The sequence below is a fragment of the Chrysochloris asiatica genome, unplaced genomic scaffold, assembly GCF_000296735.1.
Source record: "Chrysochloris asiatica unplaced genomic scaffold, ChrAsi1.0 scaffold00136, whole genome shotgun sequence".
Taxonomy (NCBI): domain Eukaryota; kingdom Metazoa; phylum Chordata; class Mammalia; order Afrosoricida; family Chrysochloridae; genus Chrysochloris; species Chrysochloris asiatica.
Window position 1 is genome coordinate 2231598 of NW_006408654.1, and position 19887 is coordinate 2251484.

Genomic DNA, 19887 nt, shown 5'->3' on the forward strand with positions numbered 1-19887 from the left:
ATCAATTCTTCTACGGTCTCCCTTATTCACTGTCCAGCTTTCGCATGCATATGATGTTATTGTAAACACCATGGCTTGGGTCAGGCACACCTTAGTCCTCAAGCTGACGTCTTTGTTCTTCAACACTTTAAAAAGGTCTTGTGCAACAGATTTGCCTGATGCAATACATCCTTTGATCTCTTGACTGCTGAGCTTGATCTCTCGACATACTGAGACTATGTGTGAGCACCTTTAAATTCTGCGACAAAGAAATAGCCACCCCTGGGATGTGTAGGTTTTTCAACACCTGGACAAGTAAGATCCAGCCCAAGCCAGGTCATGATGTAATGTGAAAACTGAAGGGGAACTCGAGGAAATGTTCTTATAAAACATTTCATGACAAAAACAAACAAACACCCATTTCATGACTATGCAAAGGTTTTTGATTGTGTGGATCATGACAAGCTATAGCCAACATTTCAAAGAACAGGTATTCCAGAATCCTTAATTGTGCATAGACCAAGAGGCAGTTGTTAGAACAAATACTGGCTTAAAATTAGGAAACGTTTGCATCAGGGTTGTATTCTTTCACCATATTTATTCAGTCTGTATGCTGAGCAAATAATCTGAGAAGCTGAATCATATGAAGAAGAACAAGGCATCAGGATTGGAGGAAGGCTCATTAACAATCTGCCGTGTACAGATGATACAACCTTGCTTGCTGAAAACAACGAGGACTTAAAATACTGGTGAAGACCAAAGACCACAGCCTCCAGTATGGGTTGCACCTCAATGTAAAACAAAAATCCACACCACTGGACCAATAAATAACACCAAGATAAGTGGAGAAAAGATTGAAGTTGTCGAAGACTTCATTTTGCTCAGATCAACCATCAACACTCATGGAAGCATGAGTCAAGAATCAGACGACATTAGGCAAATCTGTTGCCCAAAACCTCGTTAAAGTATTTAAGACCAAAGATGTCAGTTTGAGGACTAAGGTGTGCCTGACCCAAGCCATGGAATTTTCAATAACCTCATATGCATGTGAGCGTTGGACAGTGAATAAGGAAGACCACAGAAGAATTGATGCATTTGAATAATGGTGTTGGCAACAAATATTTTAAGTACCATGAACTGCCAGAAGAACAAACAAATCATTGTTGGAGGAAGTGCAGCCAGAATGCTCCTTAGAAGCCAGGATGACTTGATTTTGTCTCTCATACTTCAGACATATATCCAGTCCCTGGAGAAGGACATCATGCTTGGTTAAGTGGAGGGTCAATGAAATAAAGGAAAACCCCAACGAGATGGATTGGCACAGTGGCAGCAGGACTGGTCAGTGTTTTGTTCTATTGTGCATAGGGTTGCTATGAGTTGGAACCAATTTGATGGCACCTAACAACAACAAACTATAACAAAACATTTCATCTTCTAGCTCTGTGGAAAATCCCTAAAGATGTACAATGGAACTCCTCCATCCAAAGAGGAGCAAGAATAGAGCTGTCCGTCTAATGGAGTCAACTAGGAAGGCACATCATCAAAACGACAATTGTATCATTTTGCTCCCAGCCCTTTCATCTCACTCATTCAGTCAGTATTTATAGCTCACCTTCTTTATGCCAAACACTAGTCTGGATGCTAAGGATACATCAGTGGTCAAAGAACACACACATTCCTGCCTTCTTGGACCTTACATTTTAGAGGGAAGATACTATAGAAACGAAATAAACAAAATATAAAGTATGTTACATACTAGTCGGTGTTAAGGGAGACCTGGTGGTGCAGCAGTTAGAGTGATGGCTGGCAACTACATAGGTTTGTTGGTGGTTCGAGCAGCTTGGTGGGAAAAAGATGTGTCAGTCAGCTTCCATAAAGATTTACAGCCTTGGAAACCCCATGGGGCAGTTCTACATTGTTCTGTGTGGTCACTATGAGTCAGAATTGGCTCAACAACAGTCTGTTTTGGATTTGAATAGGTACTCTGGTTAAAAAAAAAATGTTGGTTCAGTCTTAAATAGGGTGATTATGGTAGGTGGCACTAAGAAATTGCTATTTAAATAGATATGTAGAGAAGGTGATGGAGGCAAAAAAGCGTCTTTGGATCTTTCTTTAGTGAAGAGTTGTTGTTAAGAGTTGTCAAGTTAGTTCTGACTCATAGTCACCCTATATAGGATTTCCAAGGAGCAATTGGTGGGTTAGAACCAACAACCTTGTGGTTGGCAGTTCGGTGCTGATCCTATAGTGTTACATTAGGACTCCTTAGGGAAAAGTAGAGGTATCATTTTTGTATGATTGTTCAGAGCTAGTATTTCTCCTAATTTATTTAAAAATGCAAAAATCCTAATGGAGTGGTTAGTATACTTCTTCTAGTAAGAAATCAATAAAAATTTATTTTATTTAGACAAGATATTTCACTAAAGTTATTTTCAATTTAATTCAGCAAATATCATAGGCATTGAACACACAAAAATGAGAATGACATACAAAACCTCTTCCTTTAAGAAACGTAGTGTAACAGGGAAGACTAAAGAGTTAACCATCTCAAAACAATGTCCAAACAGCTGTGACAGAAGAACACACATAGAGTGCTTGGGCTAGGTGGGGGCAGGTTGGAAACTCTCTGTGTCTCTTTATCAAGAATAATCACTTCTGTACTAAATTTTGGAGAAAGGGTATGACTCACAGAAAGTCTCCAACTTCTTTATAAGTTATAAGGTGAAAGACATTTAAGTGACAACAATATTAAGTTGAACCATATGAAATTGCTATTTGGTAATTTTAACATGACTCAACTTATTCTTTTGTAGCATTAATATGAGGATTTTGCTCTGTTAAGTATATAGTAAGTGTTCAGTAAATGGTGGCAATTATTATGATCATTTGAGAATGTTTTTTGGAAAATCTACTTGAAAGTGGATGTTACATAACACCTTACAACATCACCAAATAAAATGGGCAGTGAAAACTTCAAATTTTCCATATACTGGTCTGATCTAGCTGTGAATTTCCATGACCTAATCAGGGTATGCTGTGAAAGACACTAAATGCTAGTTTCACAGCAGGCCAGAAAATTCAGAATAAGAAACAGCTTGGGTTTGAAGCCAAAACTGAAAATTATCCAGAACAGAATAAATTGTCAAGTTGCTACAGGGAGGGAAATTCATGTAAATCAATTTTGCATTCCCACTCAGAGTTCCAATTTAGCAATTTGCACAGGAGTCAGCCTTCTTGCTTTCTTCTCATTTCCTCATTAAAATCCACTGCCAGTGAGTAGATTCCAACTCAGAGACCCTATGGGACAGAGCAGAACTGCTGCCTGGGGTTTCCCGGACTGTAATCTTTACAGAAGCAGACTGATACATCATTCTCCTGCAGAGCAATGGGTGGGTTTGAACCCCAACTTTTTGGTTAGTAGCCCAACATGTAACCCACTGCACCACCAGAGCTTATTTCTCCATTAAGGGATCTTATGGAGCTCTGGTGTGGTGCTGTAGGATAAGCACTGGACTACAACCACAAGGTTGGTGGTTCAAACCCACCAGTCACTCCCCAGAAACCCTACACAGGATCGCTAGGAATCAGAACGAATTCAATGGCACTTAACAAAACAAAACAAACATTCCTTTGAAAAGGAAAGTAAAATTTCCACTGGATATCAAAAACGTGCCAGAACCTACTTTATTAATTCAACTAACACTTACAAAGCCCTTCTTATAAGCCAAGAAGTGGGAGGCATAAATGATACAAACATAAATGTTCTAAGATCTCTGTTAGTGGGATATTCCTTGTGCTTAGAACAATCTCCAATTCACCTACATCCAACCTCTACATGTCTTCTTGTCTAAGTTTAAACAATATTTTCTTCAGGAAAGCTCACCCTCTTCAGACCCATTTTTGTAAGATCCTGCTTATCTTTCTAACATTCATTAAACTTGTGGCTACTTGTGATAGTTAAGGTTTTGTGTCAACACGGCGGATCCTGGATTCTCAGTGTTTTGTTCTGTTGTGCATAGGGTCGCTATGGGTCAGTACCAACTTGATGGCACCTAACAACAACAAGTAGACTGTGTTGGAAGCTACCCATGAACTATAACACACTTTACACTTTTGAGGCCCTCTCCACAACACTGGTGGCTCCTTGGAGCTACAAGTCTGCATGTGGCTGAAAGTTTCACTAACTTGAGCTTCTGGTAAGTGGCGGCAGCCTTCACTGGAGCAAGCCCCAAGGTTGTGAACTCATTGCTTCCCCTCAGGTACACTCCCCTTTTGAGAAGCAGCTATCAGCTTGCTATTGGGTTTTATCAAACTGAATGTCTGGCCATGGAAGCCTCATGGTAGCCTGGTCTGATGTTCCAATTTTGGTGCAGGTCAATTCAGGGTTGATGACTAACAAGATGGGAAGAACCTTGCTGGTCAAATGAAAATGGTATGTTAATAACTGGATCTTTCCTAATGGTCTCTTTATGTGAAAAAGTGGCAGATACCCTGTGGGAAAACTTTATGCCTCCATCTTATTACAAGAAGCAAAAGTTGCTGGTTACAAGGGCTTTTGATTCATAGAGGTCTTCATTAGTATCTGGGCCTTGTTCACTGGTGGTTTCACTAAGCTGAAACCCAATGGTGACTGGGTTGCTGTGGCTCCCCAACCCCAGTACTGAGAATACAGAACAGGAAGTGGACACGTCCACTCTGCTCAGTGGGCACAACTCAAGGCTGTGCTTGTATCTATAGCCAATATACCCTTGAAGAGTCTTTTAATATTTTCATAACTCTTAGATGGTTGCTAATATACTAGGTATTAATCTGCTACTTGGAAAGCTACAGACTGAGAGATTAAACCCACAAACTGTAGCTTCTAATAAAACCATCTGGGACCCTCAGGCAGGTGCTCATCGTAAAAGTCCATGCTTGGATGAGATCACCTGGAACCATGTTGCTGATTGAGCCTGCACTACCCAGAATGCATGCCACCATTGCTGCCTGGATCCATCCTTGTGTTGGACATGGTAACACATGAGGCACACAGTAAAGGACTCTGTTGCTGATGTAGATGCTTCTACTGGCTCCTGGCCAAGTTAATCCATTTGTTCATTGGAGGGAAGGGCACATTGCCAGAACATTGTCTCCTTGTTCCTAGTAGACTCTCTACATAGAGCCTTATAACCCCTCTTGGGGTTACTGGTGGGACTTTCTCAGGTGATGGTATTGTTTTCTGGCCTGATGCACTGAGTCTGGCAACATCAATCTGCAGCATGTGTTTGTTTTCCTAGACCATTTGCAGTATGCCGAAATCTACTTAACAATGAGCCAACATTCAAGATCTCCAATAGCATCCCATTTCCCAGCTTTTGGCATTGTTGAGCAATGGAAGTCAATCCTACATCACATGGATGTTGCTAAGTACGTGTGTGAACCAAAGGACTGAACACAGAAACAATGAATAAAAATGGCTTTAATACATCAATATGTGTCAATCAATCATTCACTGATTCACTGGTTTCCCATGATTTTTAAAATTATTATTATTAACTACTCCGTTTTTGCTATAAAACTTCTATCTTTACAATGTGACAGTCACAATTAGTCATGATAACAATTACTCACTGCTGAATCATAAGAATCTTATTCCCATCTCTTTTCACCAGACCCATCTACACAAGATGAAAACTATTCAGTGGGGACTCTATCTTCCCTCACACACTCTTAAACTAAGCTCCCTCTTGAAACCTTGTAAGCCAGTCACTTCGTGCCTTTATCACCCCCTCATTTAAGGTAGCCAATGTTTAAGTTGCCCGTCCCTATCTATCCTATATACAGAGGGGATAGCGTTGATACTTGATGTGAAGACTCCTTCCCTCTCTGTTGGTATTTAGAGCTACTACCTCCATGAGTATAGGTCAGGTTCATCAAATTGTAGCAATTTATTCTCGTTTCCTGTATCAAAAAAAATTTTTTTTAAATCTTTTTCTAGTCGAGTTCTGATTATTAAGCCATTGAGGCTTAATAATCGTCCCATATGATTTTAAGATTACAATTTTCAGAAAGATTTTTTAAAGTTATGTCAATTCCATTGCATTTGGATTTGAAAAGATCTTTCATCTAGTCATTTGTAATCTTACTAAATACCTGAAAATACAGCACATTTCCCCAACAAATTAAATAATCTTTCCCCATCACAAAAAAATTAACTCTTTTTTAGTAATCTCCTTATGCAAGAATGTAGACCATAGAATAATACGCCAAATAGGCAGGGTTACTTTCTTCTCTAACCAGAAAAAGCCCAGATTATCTTGAGTCGCAACTGTTGTCAACAGATGCTTATTTCTCTGTGAACTTAACGTGTTGAAATCAAAACAGGAAATAGCGTTTTGATGGGAATTTCTGATAAAGTTTTAAAAGCAAATCTGAAGGTTAAGGTAAACAAAAAGCTAGGGTGAAAATTTGCATATGCATGAAAAATATTTCTACCGCTGTGCATCCTAGATTTTACCTATAGATTGTAACAACAGTTATTAATTACTATTTAATAAAACTGCAAAATATATAGATTTAAGGAAACAAAAAAATAAGATTATGAATTTACTGATATATATGAATTGGGATTTATATTTACCATCTTAAACAAATATGAAAAATTTCTAATTCATTTTCCACAAGACCCTTCTAAAAGATACACACAAATTAGATTATTTAAAAAAACATTTAGAAACATATAGCTATGTATAAAATATATATCTTTATACTCTATTTAACATTCTAAGCAGAGTTATCTTTGAAAATTTTGCTATTACACAGTATTAGTACCACATTATATAACGAGTACAAGAACTATGAAGACCTCTTCAGCTCAGTACATTATAAAATCATGTTCAAAATGCTTTATATTTTTTGCCCAGAAAGATTTTAAAATCCTACTTAATGACTTCTTAAGTCACTAGGCTGATTTAAAAAACAAAGACTACACAACACTTTAAAAAGATATTAAAGTTATGGCTCATTTAGCAAACAATCTAACAAATTGACAATCTAACAAATATATGAACAGACATTTTACTGAAAAGGATATACAGAGGGAAATTAAGACACATGAACAACAACATTATACATTAAGGAAGTTCAAATTAAATCCAGAAAGAGATATTAAACATCTATCACAATGACAACAATAAATAGTGACACCATCAAATAATGCTGGTGAGAATGCAGAGAAAAGGGACCACTCATGCATTGTAGTAGGAATGGTACAGTTACTCTGGAAACAGTTTGGCAGTTCCTTATAAAGTTAAGTAGAACTTAACTTTGGCTCAGTTAAGTAGAACCCTTCTGTCCTTTATTTTCCAAACAAGACAGACACCTGTCTAGACATACTCATTTTAATTGTTGCTGCTGTTGTCAACTGCCATCAAGTCAGTCCCTGATTCGTGGCAATGCCACACCTAAGATGGCTGATTATTGCAAGTAGATCACCAGGCCTTTCTTCCTACCCCGTCTTAGTAGGGACACTCTGCTGAAACCTGCTCAGCATCTCAGAAGTCTCCACTGATCATCTCAGAAAGATCTCATTCTGCAGGCTCCTGTCTCTCTCCACACTGTACCCACGATCATAACTGCCTAGGCAGTGGTCTCATGGGAACATGAAGACAATATAGTCAGTGCTAAGCTTAGAATGGATGCTGGTGCTAAAATATTTATGAAGTTATGAGACTCCAAAACTTAAAAATCAACTGACTCAGGATAGCCTACTAGACTTTTTTTGAGCTACTCATTTTGACAAGTTTGACTTAAATGAATGACTTTGGGTATGCAAGAAGATGATTCAGGGATTAGGCAGACCTTAAAGATCAAAATGTGTTTTGGGCTTTCAATTCTTATTGAGAAATAGGATCTAAACTTCCCAAAAGGATTCAGAATCCTTTAGAGTAGCCTTTTAGGCTATTTGGGATGACTCTAGAATCATGTAAAGACTAAAAACCTCAGGGTACAGCTACTGCCTCCCCTTCAAAGAATTCTAGAATTTTTGTCAGGTTCTTGAGATCGACTATTTCTAATTAAAAACCTGTCCTTATTTAAGTCCCTTACGGATGGGATTATTTCTTAAGTTTTTTTCCCCCTATAAACCCAATGCCATTGACTAGATCCCGGCTCATAGCAGCCCTATAGTACACAGTAGAGAGGTTTCAAAGGGCGTCTGAACCTACAGATCTTTACGTGCATTGGAGAAAGATGAGGTGATCGGCTCCTGGAGGATCTACAGTCCTGGAAACCCTACGTAGGGTCGCTATGAGTTGGAAGAGTTTTTGCTTTTTATCAACAAACATGTAACATCAAGGACAAAATGTCTATGCACAAAAACTTACTCTTAGAAACATAAAAGAAAAATATGTTCTACAAATGCTAAGGCACAGTGGTATGTTCTGTGGAAGTAGACATGGTTTCTGCTTCCAGGGACCTTCTGTCTGGTGTAGGCTTGCCCAGAAGGCAGATACAGAGTGTGATCATCTAGTTTATTCAAAGATGAAAAGAAAGCAAAACAGCAAATCAAAGATGAGCCTTTGCCAACTGCAGAATACATGAATCCTATACTGAACCCATGGCTCTATTAACAAAGACCTATGGGGCTGGTGGAAGTGGGTGGGTAGGATAGGGAGTGAGTGGATAAAATCTTCCAAAGACAATTATAGCACGAGATTTTTTGCCCCATTAGACTGAAATATAGAAACTACTTAAGACAGGACTTTATCTCAGGAAACAAGAGTTTCTTAAGATAAAATGCAACAGAAAGAAAAGAGACATTGTAGACTTCCCATAAGCACAGATTCCTTAGTTTTCTTCCAACATCTTCTAATATAAGTGTTTCTTAACTGAGAGCTGTTCTGCCTCCCAGGGTGGCATTTGGCAGTGTGTGGAGACACTTTTGGTCGTCACAACTGGAGGGATGCAGCAAATGGTAGCGGTCAGGGGTGTTGCTGAACTTCCTACAAAACACAGCACAGTCCTCTAACAACAAATTATTTGGTCCAAAACATTAATAATTGAGAAACCCTGTCATAATTAGATAGAAAGGATTTAAAAACTAGTAAATACACAGTATAAAAGCAATTAGTACCATTTTAAGATTAATTGTAAAGGAACACTTTCCCCTTTGATGAGATAGCTGGGGCACTCCTAAAAATATCTGATGGCTCCACATTGGAAAAATAAGGCATGCTGAGAAATCTTAATACAGGGGGAAAAAAAAAGGAACTTAAAAATATTAGTATACAAATAAATAAACATGAAAGATGGAAAGGACCATTGCTATTGCTCAACTGATTTTGATTATCAACTGCTTCTGTGTCCACAAAAGTAAATGTGGTCATGTTTCTGATTCTGGCCAAAATCAGATGAAAGATTTACTGAACTCTATCACTAAAACAGCCAGGAATATTAAAAGATTATCTTCTACATTTATACAGGAAAACAATTAGCTACTGCATTTTTAGAAGATGCGTAATTCCAATGAGATATTTATACAACGTTATTTCCCCAGATCTAAAAGTGTTTAGATTTATCCTTAATTTGTGGTCTTTTACTGAGAAAAAAGAATGCAGAAAAAAGAAGTGAATTAACAAACTTTTAGACATTAATAACATTATAATTCATTTCATACCAACCAAACAACAAAAAAACCTCGCAGAACAATTATGTCTTGTGAAATCGTATCTACTGAGATGCAGAGTCTATAGGGAATAGTAACAGAGCACCTTTCACAGAATTCTTTTACAAAAGCCCTTAATTGGCTACTAATTCAGCTTTGCAAAAATACTGCAAAAAGAGAAAGACTAAAGATCCATGAAAGGATCTGATATAGTAAGTAAACAAACAGAAGTGCTTCTACTTAGCAAACACACTTCCAAGTTTCAATTATGTATTTGGTAAATGGCTCCATCAAAAATATTAATAGTTTAAGAAGACACTTGAAACTCATGGAAATGGAATTTTCAGAAATGTAATTTACCATCTAATGCAAGCCATTTCTGAAATGCCCATACATAATGGCAACAACAAAATCTGCTGTAACAATCACTCCTTTAGCTGCACTGTAATTTAACAGTTAATTCTATTACAGGGCTAAATGCGATTATTCCTGACCAAGAGGGAAATAAATGTTATTACAGCAAATCCAAATGGAACCTACCTACCCTAAATGTATAGAGGGGCAATACCAGGAGAATTGGTTGGAAGGTGGTCAACTTCACATTCTTACTATCAAGAAAGGTGGAGAATGGAACCATGCAGGCTCCCCTCTGTAGATCTATGCCTTGATGGCCAGAAGGCATCCTTAGCATGAATACACTCCTGTCACCAAAACTATGTGCCAACTACCCACTGCACATATTTTCAAGAGGGGAATAAACTGGACTAACATCTAAAAGATACAAGAACAAGTAAAATACTCAGTGAAGACAAATCTGAAGACGCCAATAAATTAGGGTTGTTGTTGTTGTTAAGTACTGTGAAATCAACTGCCACTCATAGCGACCCTGCACAGGGTTTCCAAGGTTAAAAATCTTTATGGGAAGAGGAAGCCTCATCTTTCTCCCGCGGAACTGCTGGTAGTTTTGAACTGCTGACCTTGAGGTTGGCAGCCCAACTCATAACCACTATGCTACCAGAGCTCTTCAAATTGCTGTTGTTGTTAAGTGTTGTTGAGTCGGTTCTGACTCATAGCAACCTTTTACAGGGTTTCTAAGGAGTGGCTGGTGGGTTTGAAACATCAAACTTGTGGTTAGCAGTCCAGTGTTTATCCCACAGGACTTTTTAACTCTGTCAATCAGACCCCTTAATCAAAATAAAAGGTGTTTATACAAGTATTTCACCAACTAATAAAATAATAGAAGACAAAATTTATTTTAATTACCATTTTGTAAAAGAAAATTATAGTTATACTTGAATCAGACGTTTTTGAAAGAAATACTATTTGAGAAGTAAATAAATGGCATACTCGTTCCTTAAAAATCAACAACCTGCCTGCCTCAAAGGCTGTTTTCATTCACACAATAGGGTGAACAGTAACTCTGGGGAGGAAATCAACCACACCAGGGATAAAGCTCTGATGAGGTGGGTACTGTGGATCAGCACAGGATTGCAAACCACAAGGTCAGCAGTTCAAACCCACCAGCTGATCCTTAGACACCCTATACAAGGTCACTATGAGTCAAAACAACTCGAAGGCACTCAGCAACAACAACAAATCTCATAGGCAGGAATGGATCAGGAAGAAGGACAAATAAAAATGGCAAACACAGGAAGGAAATGGAAAGCGTACTGCTGCATTCAGGGGACTGGAATCAATGTCACAAAGCAAAATGCACGAATTGTTGAACAGAAAACCAATTTGCTCTGTAAACATTCATTCAATTCACAATAAAAAGTTACAAAGAAAATACTTTTCTTATTGATTGAAAGTATTTGTTTAGTGTTTTCAACACATCAAGAAGGCTTAGAGTTTAGTTGAACAAAGAAAACTAAATGGACTCCTGGTGTGGCACTGTAGGATCAGCACTAGACTTGGAATCACATGGTCGGTAGTTCAGACCCACCAGCTGCTCCTAAGAAACCCTGTACAGTGTCACAATGAGTCGGAACTGACTCGATGGCACTTCACAATAAGAAAGAAAACTTGAAGCAGTGTCTTTAAGCTCAATAAAGCAAGCAGTGACTAACAAGCTTAGCTGAGGGGGAGATGTTGAGCTCATATTTGAATCATGAACAATAAAGGCTTTAAACCTAAAACAGTAAAGTTTCAGAATTACACGTTCCCTTGGTTATTCTTTGTTGTTAGTTATACGCACTTCCAATAGCTCATTTAATTCTAGAGAATTAAAGGAAATATTTTTCCCTTAATTTTGGAATAAAACATAGCTGGTGCTTGATCCAGAATTGTCTGCTCATATACTGAACAACTGTGTTCACAGGCACCATGGACCTAAGTATAAAAAAGGAGGAGGATGCAAAACTGCTCCAATACGGTTGGAAACAGTTGATGTCCTTTGGAATTTGCTACAAAACAGAAGACAAAAAAGTTTTGAGGTACTGATGTTATATCAGTCTTAACTGAGGATTTGGATTTTTAAAAGAAGCTATTTTTGTTTGTTTATCTGCATTTATAAAAAGCAATGCTTTCCCTTTTTGTTTTTGAAACTGCTTGGTCACTGCAGTGCTGGTTACACCCAAGCACTGTCTCAGCTGCGCGTCCTGTGAGCACACCATCTGTAGGTCCTTCAGTGCCATGTCTTGGTATACCAGTTCATGGAACGCTTCACTGCTTTCACCCAATTTTCCATACTCATTTCATACTCTTGCCATTTCTTCTGTGGCTTGAAAACCATTTCACTTTGCCTCAGCTTCTTTAATTCCTCCTTGTCAGTCCAAAACCCTAGAGATTTAAAAAAGGAAGTTATTCTCTAATTTTGGGCAAATAATGAGTCTACCTAGTTTACCCACAATGCTGCAGATTGGCACAAAGGTAAACAATTACTAACTGAAAGCATAATCCAAAATACTTTGTTGCTTTTGATTTTTGTAAAATGGCAATAAAGTAGGATTATAAAATACTTTGGTTTCTTACTTTGGTGAGTATTGACTAGAAATTGAAAAGCTCATGAACAGCCATCTAAGGTGCAACTATTGGTTTCTCCCTAGAGAAAAGACAAGTGATGAAAATTGAAGGTGAATGGAAACAATTAGCCCAATGAACTAATGGATCCTGTGAACATCAGTTTCCACGACCAGGACTAGACGGTACCCAGCTACTACTACCATCTGTTCTGAAATGGATCACTTTAAAAAGTCTTGGACAGACTCAAGAAGCTGTGGGACAAAACACAAAATCATAAAAAAGACCAGGTTTACTTGTCAGATAGATGTGTGGACCCCAAGACTATATAGTTCTTGATCATCCTTCAGGTCTGGATCTGAACTCACCCCAGTGGCTCAATTTCTCAGGCAAGTATATGGCGGGGGGACAACAAGACTAGTAAAGTACCCACAACATTGAATGGTCGGCAATTCAAGATCAAAAGTGCAGCACTTACCTAAGGACAAAAGCCAGGATGAGAGAATGAGAAGAAACTATCAAGTGACACTGCATGGAGGGGACTGTAATCATTGAAATGAAACAAAGTATATGATTTGTTGAATGTAAAGCTGATGATCCACTCTGTGTACCTTCACTCAACTCACAATAAAACATTAAAGGTCTGGCAACTTGTAAAGATTTCAGCCCAGAAGACCCTCGGAAAGCCCCACTTTATCACCTTAAGTCTCTATGAGTTGACATCAACTTGACAGCACCTAACAACATAACCACATTTAAGTTCTAATTCAAAATAATATTTACTTCTACCAAACCATTCCTTACGAAGAAACCATGTAATTTATAATAAAAAGTAGCACAAGAAGACATTTATTTATGATTTCCAAGTCTGAAATGATGTAGGTGTCTTGCTACCTGAAAGTCTCCTTTCATCTCACCTGTGCAGATGTTCTAAAACAGTCTGCCTGCACTCTTCTCACTAGTCAATAAAAAAACTAATAAAAATTTTTTCTAAAACTTTTTGTCAAGTTACTTTTTTCCTATTTACAAAGTAAGCATTTTAGAGTATCTATGTTTAAAGGCAATAACTTATAGAGTTTTGTTTTTAAAGACTAAAAACGCTAGTTCTGCGGGCTCAGGAACATAATCTCAAGGGATAGCAAGGTCAATTGGCATAGCATAGTTCACATACACACACACAAATGTTTTGGATCTTACTTTGGTGAGTAGCAACTAGGGTCTTAAAAGTTTGTGAATGGCCCTCTAAGGTGCAACTACTGGTCTCTCCCCATCTGGAGCAAAGAAGAGTGAAGCAAAAAAAAAAAAAAATCATGGAAACAATTAGTCCAAAGGACTACTGGACCATAAGAACCTCAGCCTCTGAGACCAGAACTACTGACCACTCTGAAAGGGATCAATTTAGAAGGTTCTGGATAGAGTGGGAGTAAGATGGGGAACAAAATTGAAATCCATTTAAAATAAAAACTAGGCTTATTGGTCAGACAGAGACTAGTTGAACCCTGGATACTCCAGTCCTTAGTCACGTTTTGGGGCCTAGAACTGAACTCAGCCCTGTGGTTCAATTTTTATCCAAAGAGTGGACAGGTCTTGAACAGTCATACTGGTGGTGGTGATGTGCCGTGGAGTCAGTTCCGACTCATAGAGAACTTGTACTGGGTCTTTTTGGGAACAGAAAGTTTCATCTTTCTCCTGTGGAACCTCCAGTAATTTCAAACTGCTGACCTTGAGGTTAGCAGCCTGACTCATAACCACTACGCTGCCAGAGCTCCTTGAACAATCATACCAGGGAGGTAAGACCGTCTTAGAAAAACCAACAATTCAAAATCAAAATGGAAGCATTTGTCCAAGGACAAAGTTCAGAAGGCAGGAAGGGTAGGAAAGGAGGAAAGGAAACACAGGGAGAAAGTGTGGGGATTACAATCAATGACATGAAACAAAATGTTTACGAATTGATGAACAGACAACTGATTTGCTCTGTAAGCCTTTACCCGATTCAAAATAAAATTAAAAAACAAAAAACAAGACTAAAACTAGAAATTGTTTTCATCAGTGCTTACAGTTTGATAAGGCTAGTTAAGAAAACAATTATGTTCTTAAAATTCTTACATCCTGAATTTATAAGGTACATTTATTTTATCTAAAATGTTTTACTTATTTTCAATTTTACTATGATCTGAAAGTTCACGGAGCAAACTGATTTTCCATTGAACAATTCCTACACATTTAGCTTCATGACACTGACTGCAGTCTGTACAAGGTAACAACATTCTTCCCACCCCCTCATTTCCCCATTGACATTCATCATCCTTTCCTTCCTGTCTTATGAGCTCTATCCCCGGGGAAAATAGACCGGTTTGATTTTGTATATGATTGATTGTTCTAAGGACTGTGTACTTCCCCAGTATTGTTGCTCACCCTATACCAAACCCACTGACCTAGTTGACTGATTCTAACTAACAGTGATCCTACAGGACCAAGGCGAAATGTCCCCATGTAGTTTTTGAGCTTGGAAGCAGGCTGCCTCATTGTTCTCCTTTGGAGTCTCAGGTGGGTTCAAACTATTGACCAGTCAGTTAGCAGTCTAACTGTTCACCCTAAAGGCATGTCTATTGTTTGGCTGAAAGTTGAGTTGATGAGTTCAGTTCCAGGCCTGAAGAATGACTAAGGGCCAGAGCCTTGAAGATGCCGCCAGTCTTCCTCAGATCAGTAAGACTAGTCTTGCTATGATTCTGAGTTTAGTTCTTTATTTTTCTTCCTATCTAGAACCCCCTATGGTGATCTTTCTCTGTGTGGTCAGCAGTGGTAGCCAGGTACCAGCTAGCTCTTCTGCTCTCAGGATATACATACAGGCTGAAGTTCAAGTTGTCTGTTAGTTCTCTGGACTAATTGCTTCTATGTATCTTTGATTTTCTTCCTTCTCCTTTGTTCCCTGCAGGGAGACACCAACAGCTGCACTTTAAATGGCTGCTCTCAAGCTTTTCAGACCCCAGCTGCTATTCACAAAAGTAGGGTGTAGAATGTTGTCTTTGTGTACTATATGAGGGGAATTTTAAGTTTGTGGAAAAATTCCATTATCTTTTAATTCCATTTTTCCATAGGGGACTTTTTAAAAACCCCTTGCATTCTGCAATCTTGCATTATGTTATCTAGTGCCAAAAGTGGACAGTTTTAACAAACAAAAACTTATTCTCTCACAGATTAGGAGACGAGTTCAATTTCAGAGTGCTGGCCCAGGGGAGGGTTTCTCTCTGTTGGCTCTGAGGGAAGGGCTTTATCTCCTTTCAGCATCAGGGAGATCTCTATGTATTAGAAACAGCCTTTCTCTGGATCTAGGAGCTTCACAGTGCAGAGACCCCAGGCCCAAAGGAAGTACTCCACTCCTGGCTCTTCTTTCTTGGTGGTACTGGTCCCTCCTTCCCTGCTCGCGTCTCTCTCCTTTGATCTCTTACAGGTCACACCCCACAGGGTTAGGTGGGATTAAGGGTGGTGGACCAATTCCTAGAGAATTGGTAAAGTGGAGGGTCAGAAAGAAAAAGGAAGAGCCTAACCAGATGGAGTGACACCATGGCAGCAGCAATGTGAGGATGGTGTAGGCCCGGGCTGTGCTTTGCATTGCTGGGCATCGGGTTGCTATGAGTCAGAAATGAGTGGATGGCAATTAGCCTTGATGTTCCCTTTCATTTTGGGGTGAATTTCCAAAACACAGAGTGTGTGTATAGACTTTATAGCTCAAATTTCTGAAAAGAGAAGCAATCCAAACAGATACCTCAGCTTTTCTGAGAAGATAAGTACAGAAAAATTTGATTAACTGTATAAACAATAGTAGAGTGCCTATGCAAACTTGATTTACTCTAATTAAAAGAAGATGATATATATTAACTTTATAGAAGTAGATGGAAATATGCAAAGAAATTTAATTACACATGCAAATGGGACTGATTACCTAGTGGAAATTTATTTTTTCAATTTGAATTAATCAAGCATTAGGCAATGAACAATAAAAGTGATTACTCTAATATTATTCATAATTACCAAAATTTTAATAGAATCAAGTTTAAGTTGAACTTATCCTGGTTTCATGCTTTTTGGATTTGAAACTTTAGTATAATCTATTAATAGATTGAAACTTTTAACTATAAAATATTCTTTATCTGTATTTTGGGGTGGCATAAAATATTACCCCCTTCCATAAAGGAACATATTAAAATATTCCCAGTGTTCCCAAGGCATTATCCTGTTTCCTAGGGAGCATCCTAATTGACCTCCCACCTCCATTCTGTACCTCTCCCTACTAATCCTTCCACTAATTGCCAAAAGTGACCTGTTCTATGAACATCTCTCCTTGTTACTCCCCTGCTTACAATTCTTCAATGGCTCTCAAATGGCCTTTGGATCAAGTCCATACCCCTTTGTATAGGGAGTCCACTGCAGCTGGACATCTGTGTATCCCTCCAGCCTCCCATTGGCCCTCACCATACACAGCACTTCCTTTAATGAACCAGTCAGTACCTTCTCATGAGCAACTTTTTTTCTTTACTGGCTCACATAGAACTTCAGCTTTACTCACTGGGCTGTCTAGAACCCTTCATGACTGAGTTATACCACTTCCTCTGAGGGCCCACACCACATGTTTACTACTATTACTGGGCTTATTTTAACACATTTAATAATTTGCCTGTCTGCTGCCATCAGAAGGTAAGGACTGGGTCTTTTAACCTCTTCACAGCAGTAAGTATCATGTAAAAGGTGCTGAAAAATGTTTAATAAATGAAAGAATGGAATGGCTTCTGTTGACAAAGAGAAAATCTACCCAGAAAGCTTAAGTAGGTACCTTTCTTTGTCAGAGACCAAAGCAGCTGAGAATTAATTTCTCTTGTCTCAGGTTTTCTCTGATTGAAGAAGTGAAGTGAGGGTGGATGAGGGATCACCAAATCCCTAGCAGGAAGTCATAGATGTTTTTGTGAGTCATATGCACATGTGGACAGGTTTCAGTGGAAGTTCCAGACTAAGTCAGACTAGGGAGAAAGCCTGGCAATGTATTTCTGAAAATCAGTCAATGAAAACCCTGTGGATCCAACAGAATAATGCCCGATAATGTGGCGGAAGATGAGCCCCTGGGTTGGAAGGTACTCAAAACACACAGTGGCTTCAAGGACAGACCTGAGTGTCCCAACAGTCCTGAAGATGGACCAGTGATGAGCAAGGTTTCATTCTATTGCATATGAGGTTGCTGTAGCTGCAAGTTGTCTAACAGATGCTCAACAGATGACAACAACCAACAAGAACAACAACTATTTGTTGTAGATTGAGGGGCACCAATGAATTCCAGATCCTCTCTAAAGTTCTGGAATTTGGGTAGAGAAATGAAATCTTCAAGAAATAGTTTACAAGAAAGTTCTTGTTTGGAAGATCCACACATACCAATAGCAAGGCCAGCCAGAGAAGCAGCACCTTGGCAGGACATGTCAATGTGTGCTGGTCTGTCTATCTTCTGGTTAATCAGGTCTGATGTCATCTGCATGACAAAGTTGTTTTTGCAGACACCTCCATCTGCCCTGTGGGGAGCAAGACATGGACTATGGCCACAGCAACAACAGCAGAATAGCATCATTCATTCTTTCTAAGTGTGCCACATAGTTTTCTTAAATCCTTGATTTTATTTTGTAAGCTTAACTCTGTAATTTTAAAATTCTATGTCTTAGCATTGACCTGAAGACAGAAGTCCTTATTGGGCAATCTTAAACATTTCCCCATATTCCTTCCAACAATTTTCCCACCTGTGCTGTTTGTTCTGCATCAACCTCAAAATAGGCCAAATATAATAAAGTAAGCTGATATGAAAGAAAATCCATCTGGACATCTCAGCAGTCAGAAAGTTGATGCTTTCATGCCCACAGGATAGCAACACATTTTGAAAAAACAATTTTAAAGATCTATATGAAGTACATCTGAGTGCCAAGAGTCTTCCCAATTCCATACAAAGTGCTGTGTTCTCCATAAACTGGAAATTAGCTTCCCTTTCTTCTTCAAGTTCCCATGACCAAGAATTTTGCTGCAAAGGAGCATGAAATCATGAATAACTGTAACAGTGAAATACCATCCTTCAGTAAAGGAAAGAAAGAAGAGTTTGGAGTTATGGTATTCCTTTAAAACCAAATCATCTCTTAACTTTCTCTGAGCTGGGGCTCGGCTTCCTTGTTGGTGAGGTGAGTGAACACCTAATGAATGCCTCACAGGTCCTTGTCCTGTATCAAGTTATCTGTGTTAACTCGCTCACCTCACCAACAAGGAAGCCGAGCCTCAACTCAGAGAAACTAAAGGGACGGTTTGGGTTTAAAGGTATACTATGACTCCAAACTCTGTTTTTCTATCTTCACTGAAGGATAGTATTTACTCCCCTAAATCAGGGTTCCTCTAATGGTTTTTAGAATAAACCTTAAAAAGAATTAGCTCGTCAGTGTATAAAAATACGTAAGTATTTAGGTCTCAGAAATTTAAAGTCTAACTTTCAATTCAGTTTGTTGAAACAAAGTATAACAATTTCCCTTGGAGTTGATTGTAACTCATGGCTACTCTATGTGCGTCAGAATAGGACTGTGCTCTGCAGGATTTTCACAGCTAATTTCTCAGAAGGTCACCAGGACTTTCTTCTGGTGCCCCTCTGTATGGACTCAAAACACCAATGCTTCAGTTTGCTTCCAAATGCATGAACTATTTAAACTACCCAGGGAAGAAAGCATATAACAATATATACATACCGGATTTTTGTTATAGGGATACGGATCTCTTTCTGCATCATGTCATATAACTGCTTATTTCTAGTTGAAAAACAAGACAACTATTTAGAGGAAATTCATACCACAACAATACTTTATTTTCAACATATCTAGAAAAACTGTACTGCTGTTTACATGAAATTTATAAAATATGCAGAAGATACTAAAGAAATATATCATGTAGCTGCAAGTTGTCTAACAGATGCTCAACTAAGCAGGAGGCTCAGGGATTGTGTATTTTGCCTTAAAAAAAAGCATAATTTTAATTTTAGAACTAAACTTAAGCTATTGATTTTCTTATAAAAAATTTAAGGCAATACATCATTTAATAGACAGCTATTAAGATCTTGTATCATAAATAAAAGGTGACAACTTAATAAACAGAAAATAATCATGTTATAATAATAGAAAATTCTACTTTAAACTTTTTTTAAGGTTTTTATTGTGGATTGAGTGAAAGTTTGCAGGGCACATCATCAGTTTCACATTCAACCATTCATATGACTTGTTTCATTACATTGATTATAATCC

General features: G+C 38.4%; 1 protein-coding gene across 1 annotated transcript in view; it reads right to left on the reverse strand.

Moving 5' to 3' along the window:
- Nucleotides 1-19887, reverse strand: part of GK5 (glycerol kinase 5 (putative)) — a 135244-nt gene that overhangs the window by 8437 nt on the left and 106920 nt on the right. The window contains exons 14-16 of the mRNA XM_006869869.1: nucleotides 19339-19398; nucleotides 18002-18135; nucleotides 12253-12400 (exon numbers count right to left, since the gene is read on the reverse strand). Of these exons, the coding sequence (XP_006869931.1) occupies nucleotides 12253-12400; nucleotides 18002-18135; nucleotides 19339-19398 (342 nt within the window). The remainder of the gene's footprint in view (nucleotides 1-12252; nucleotides 12401-18001; nucleotides 18136-19338; nucleotides 19399-19887) is intronic.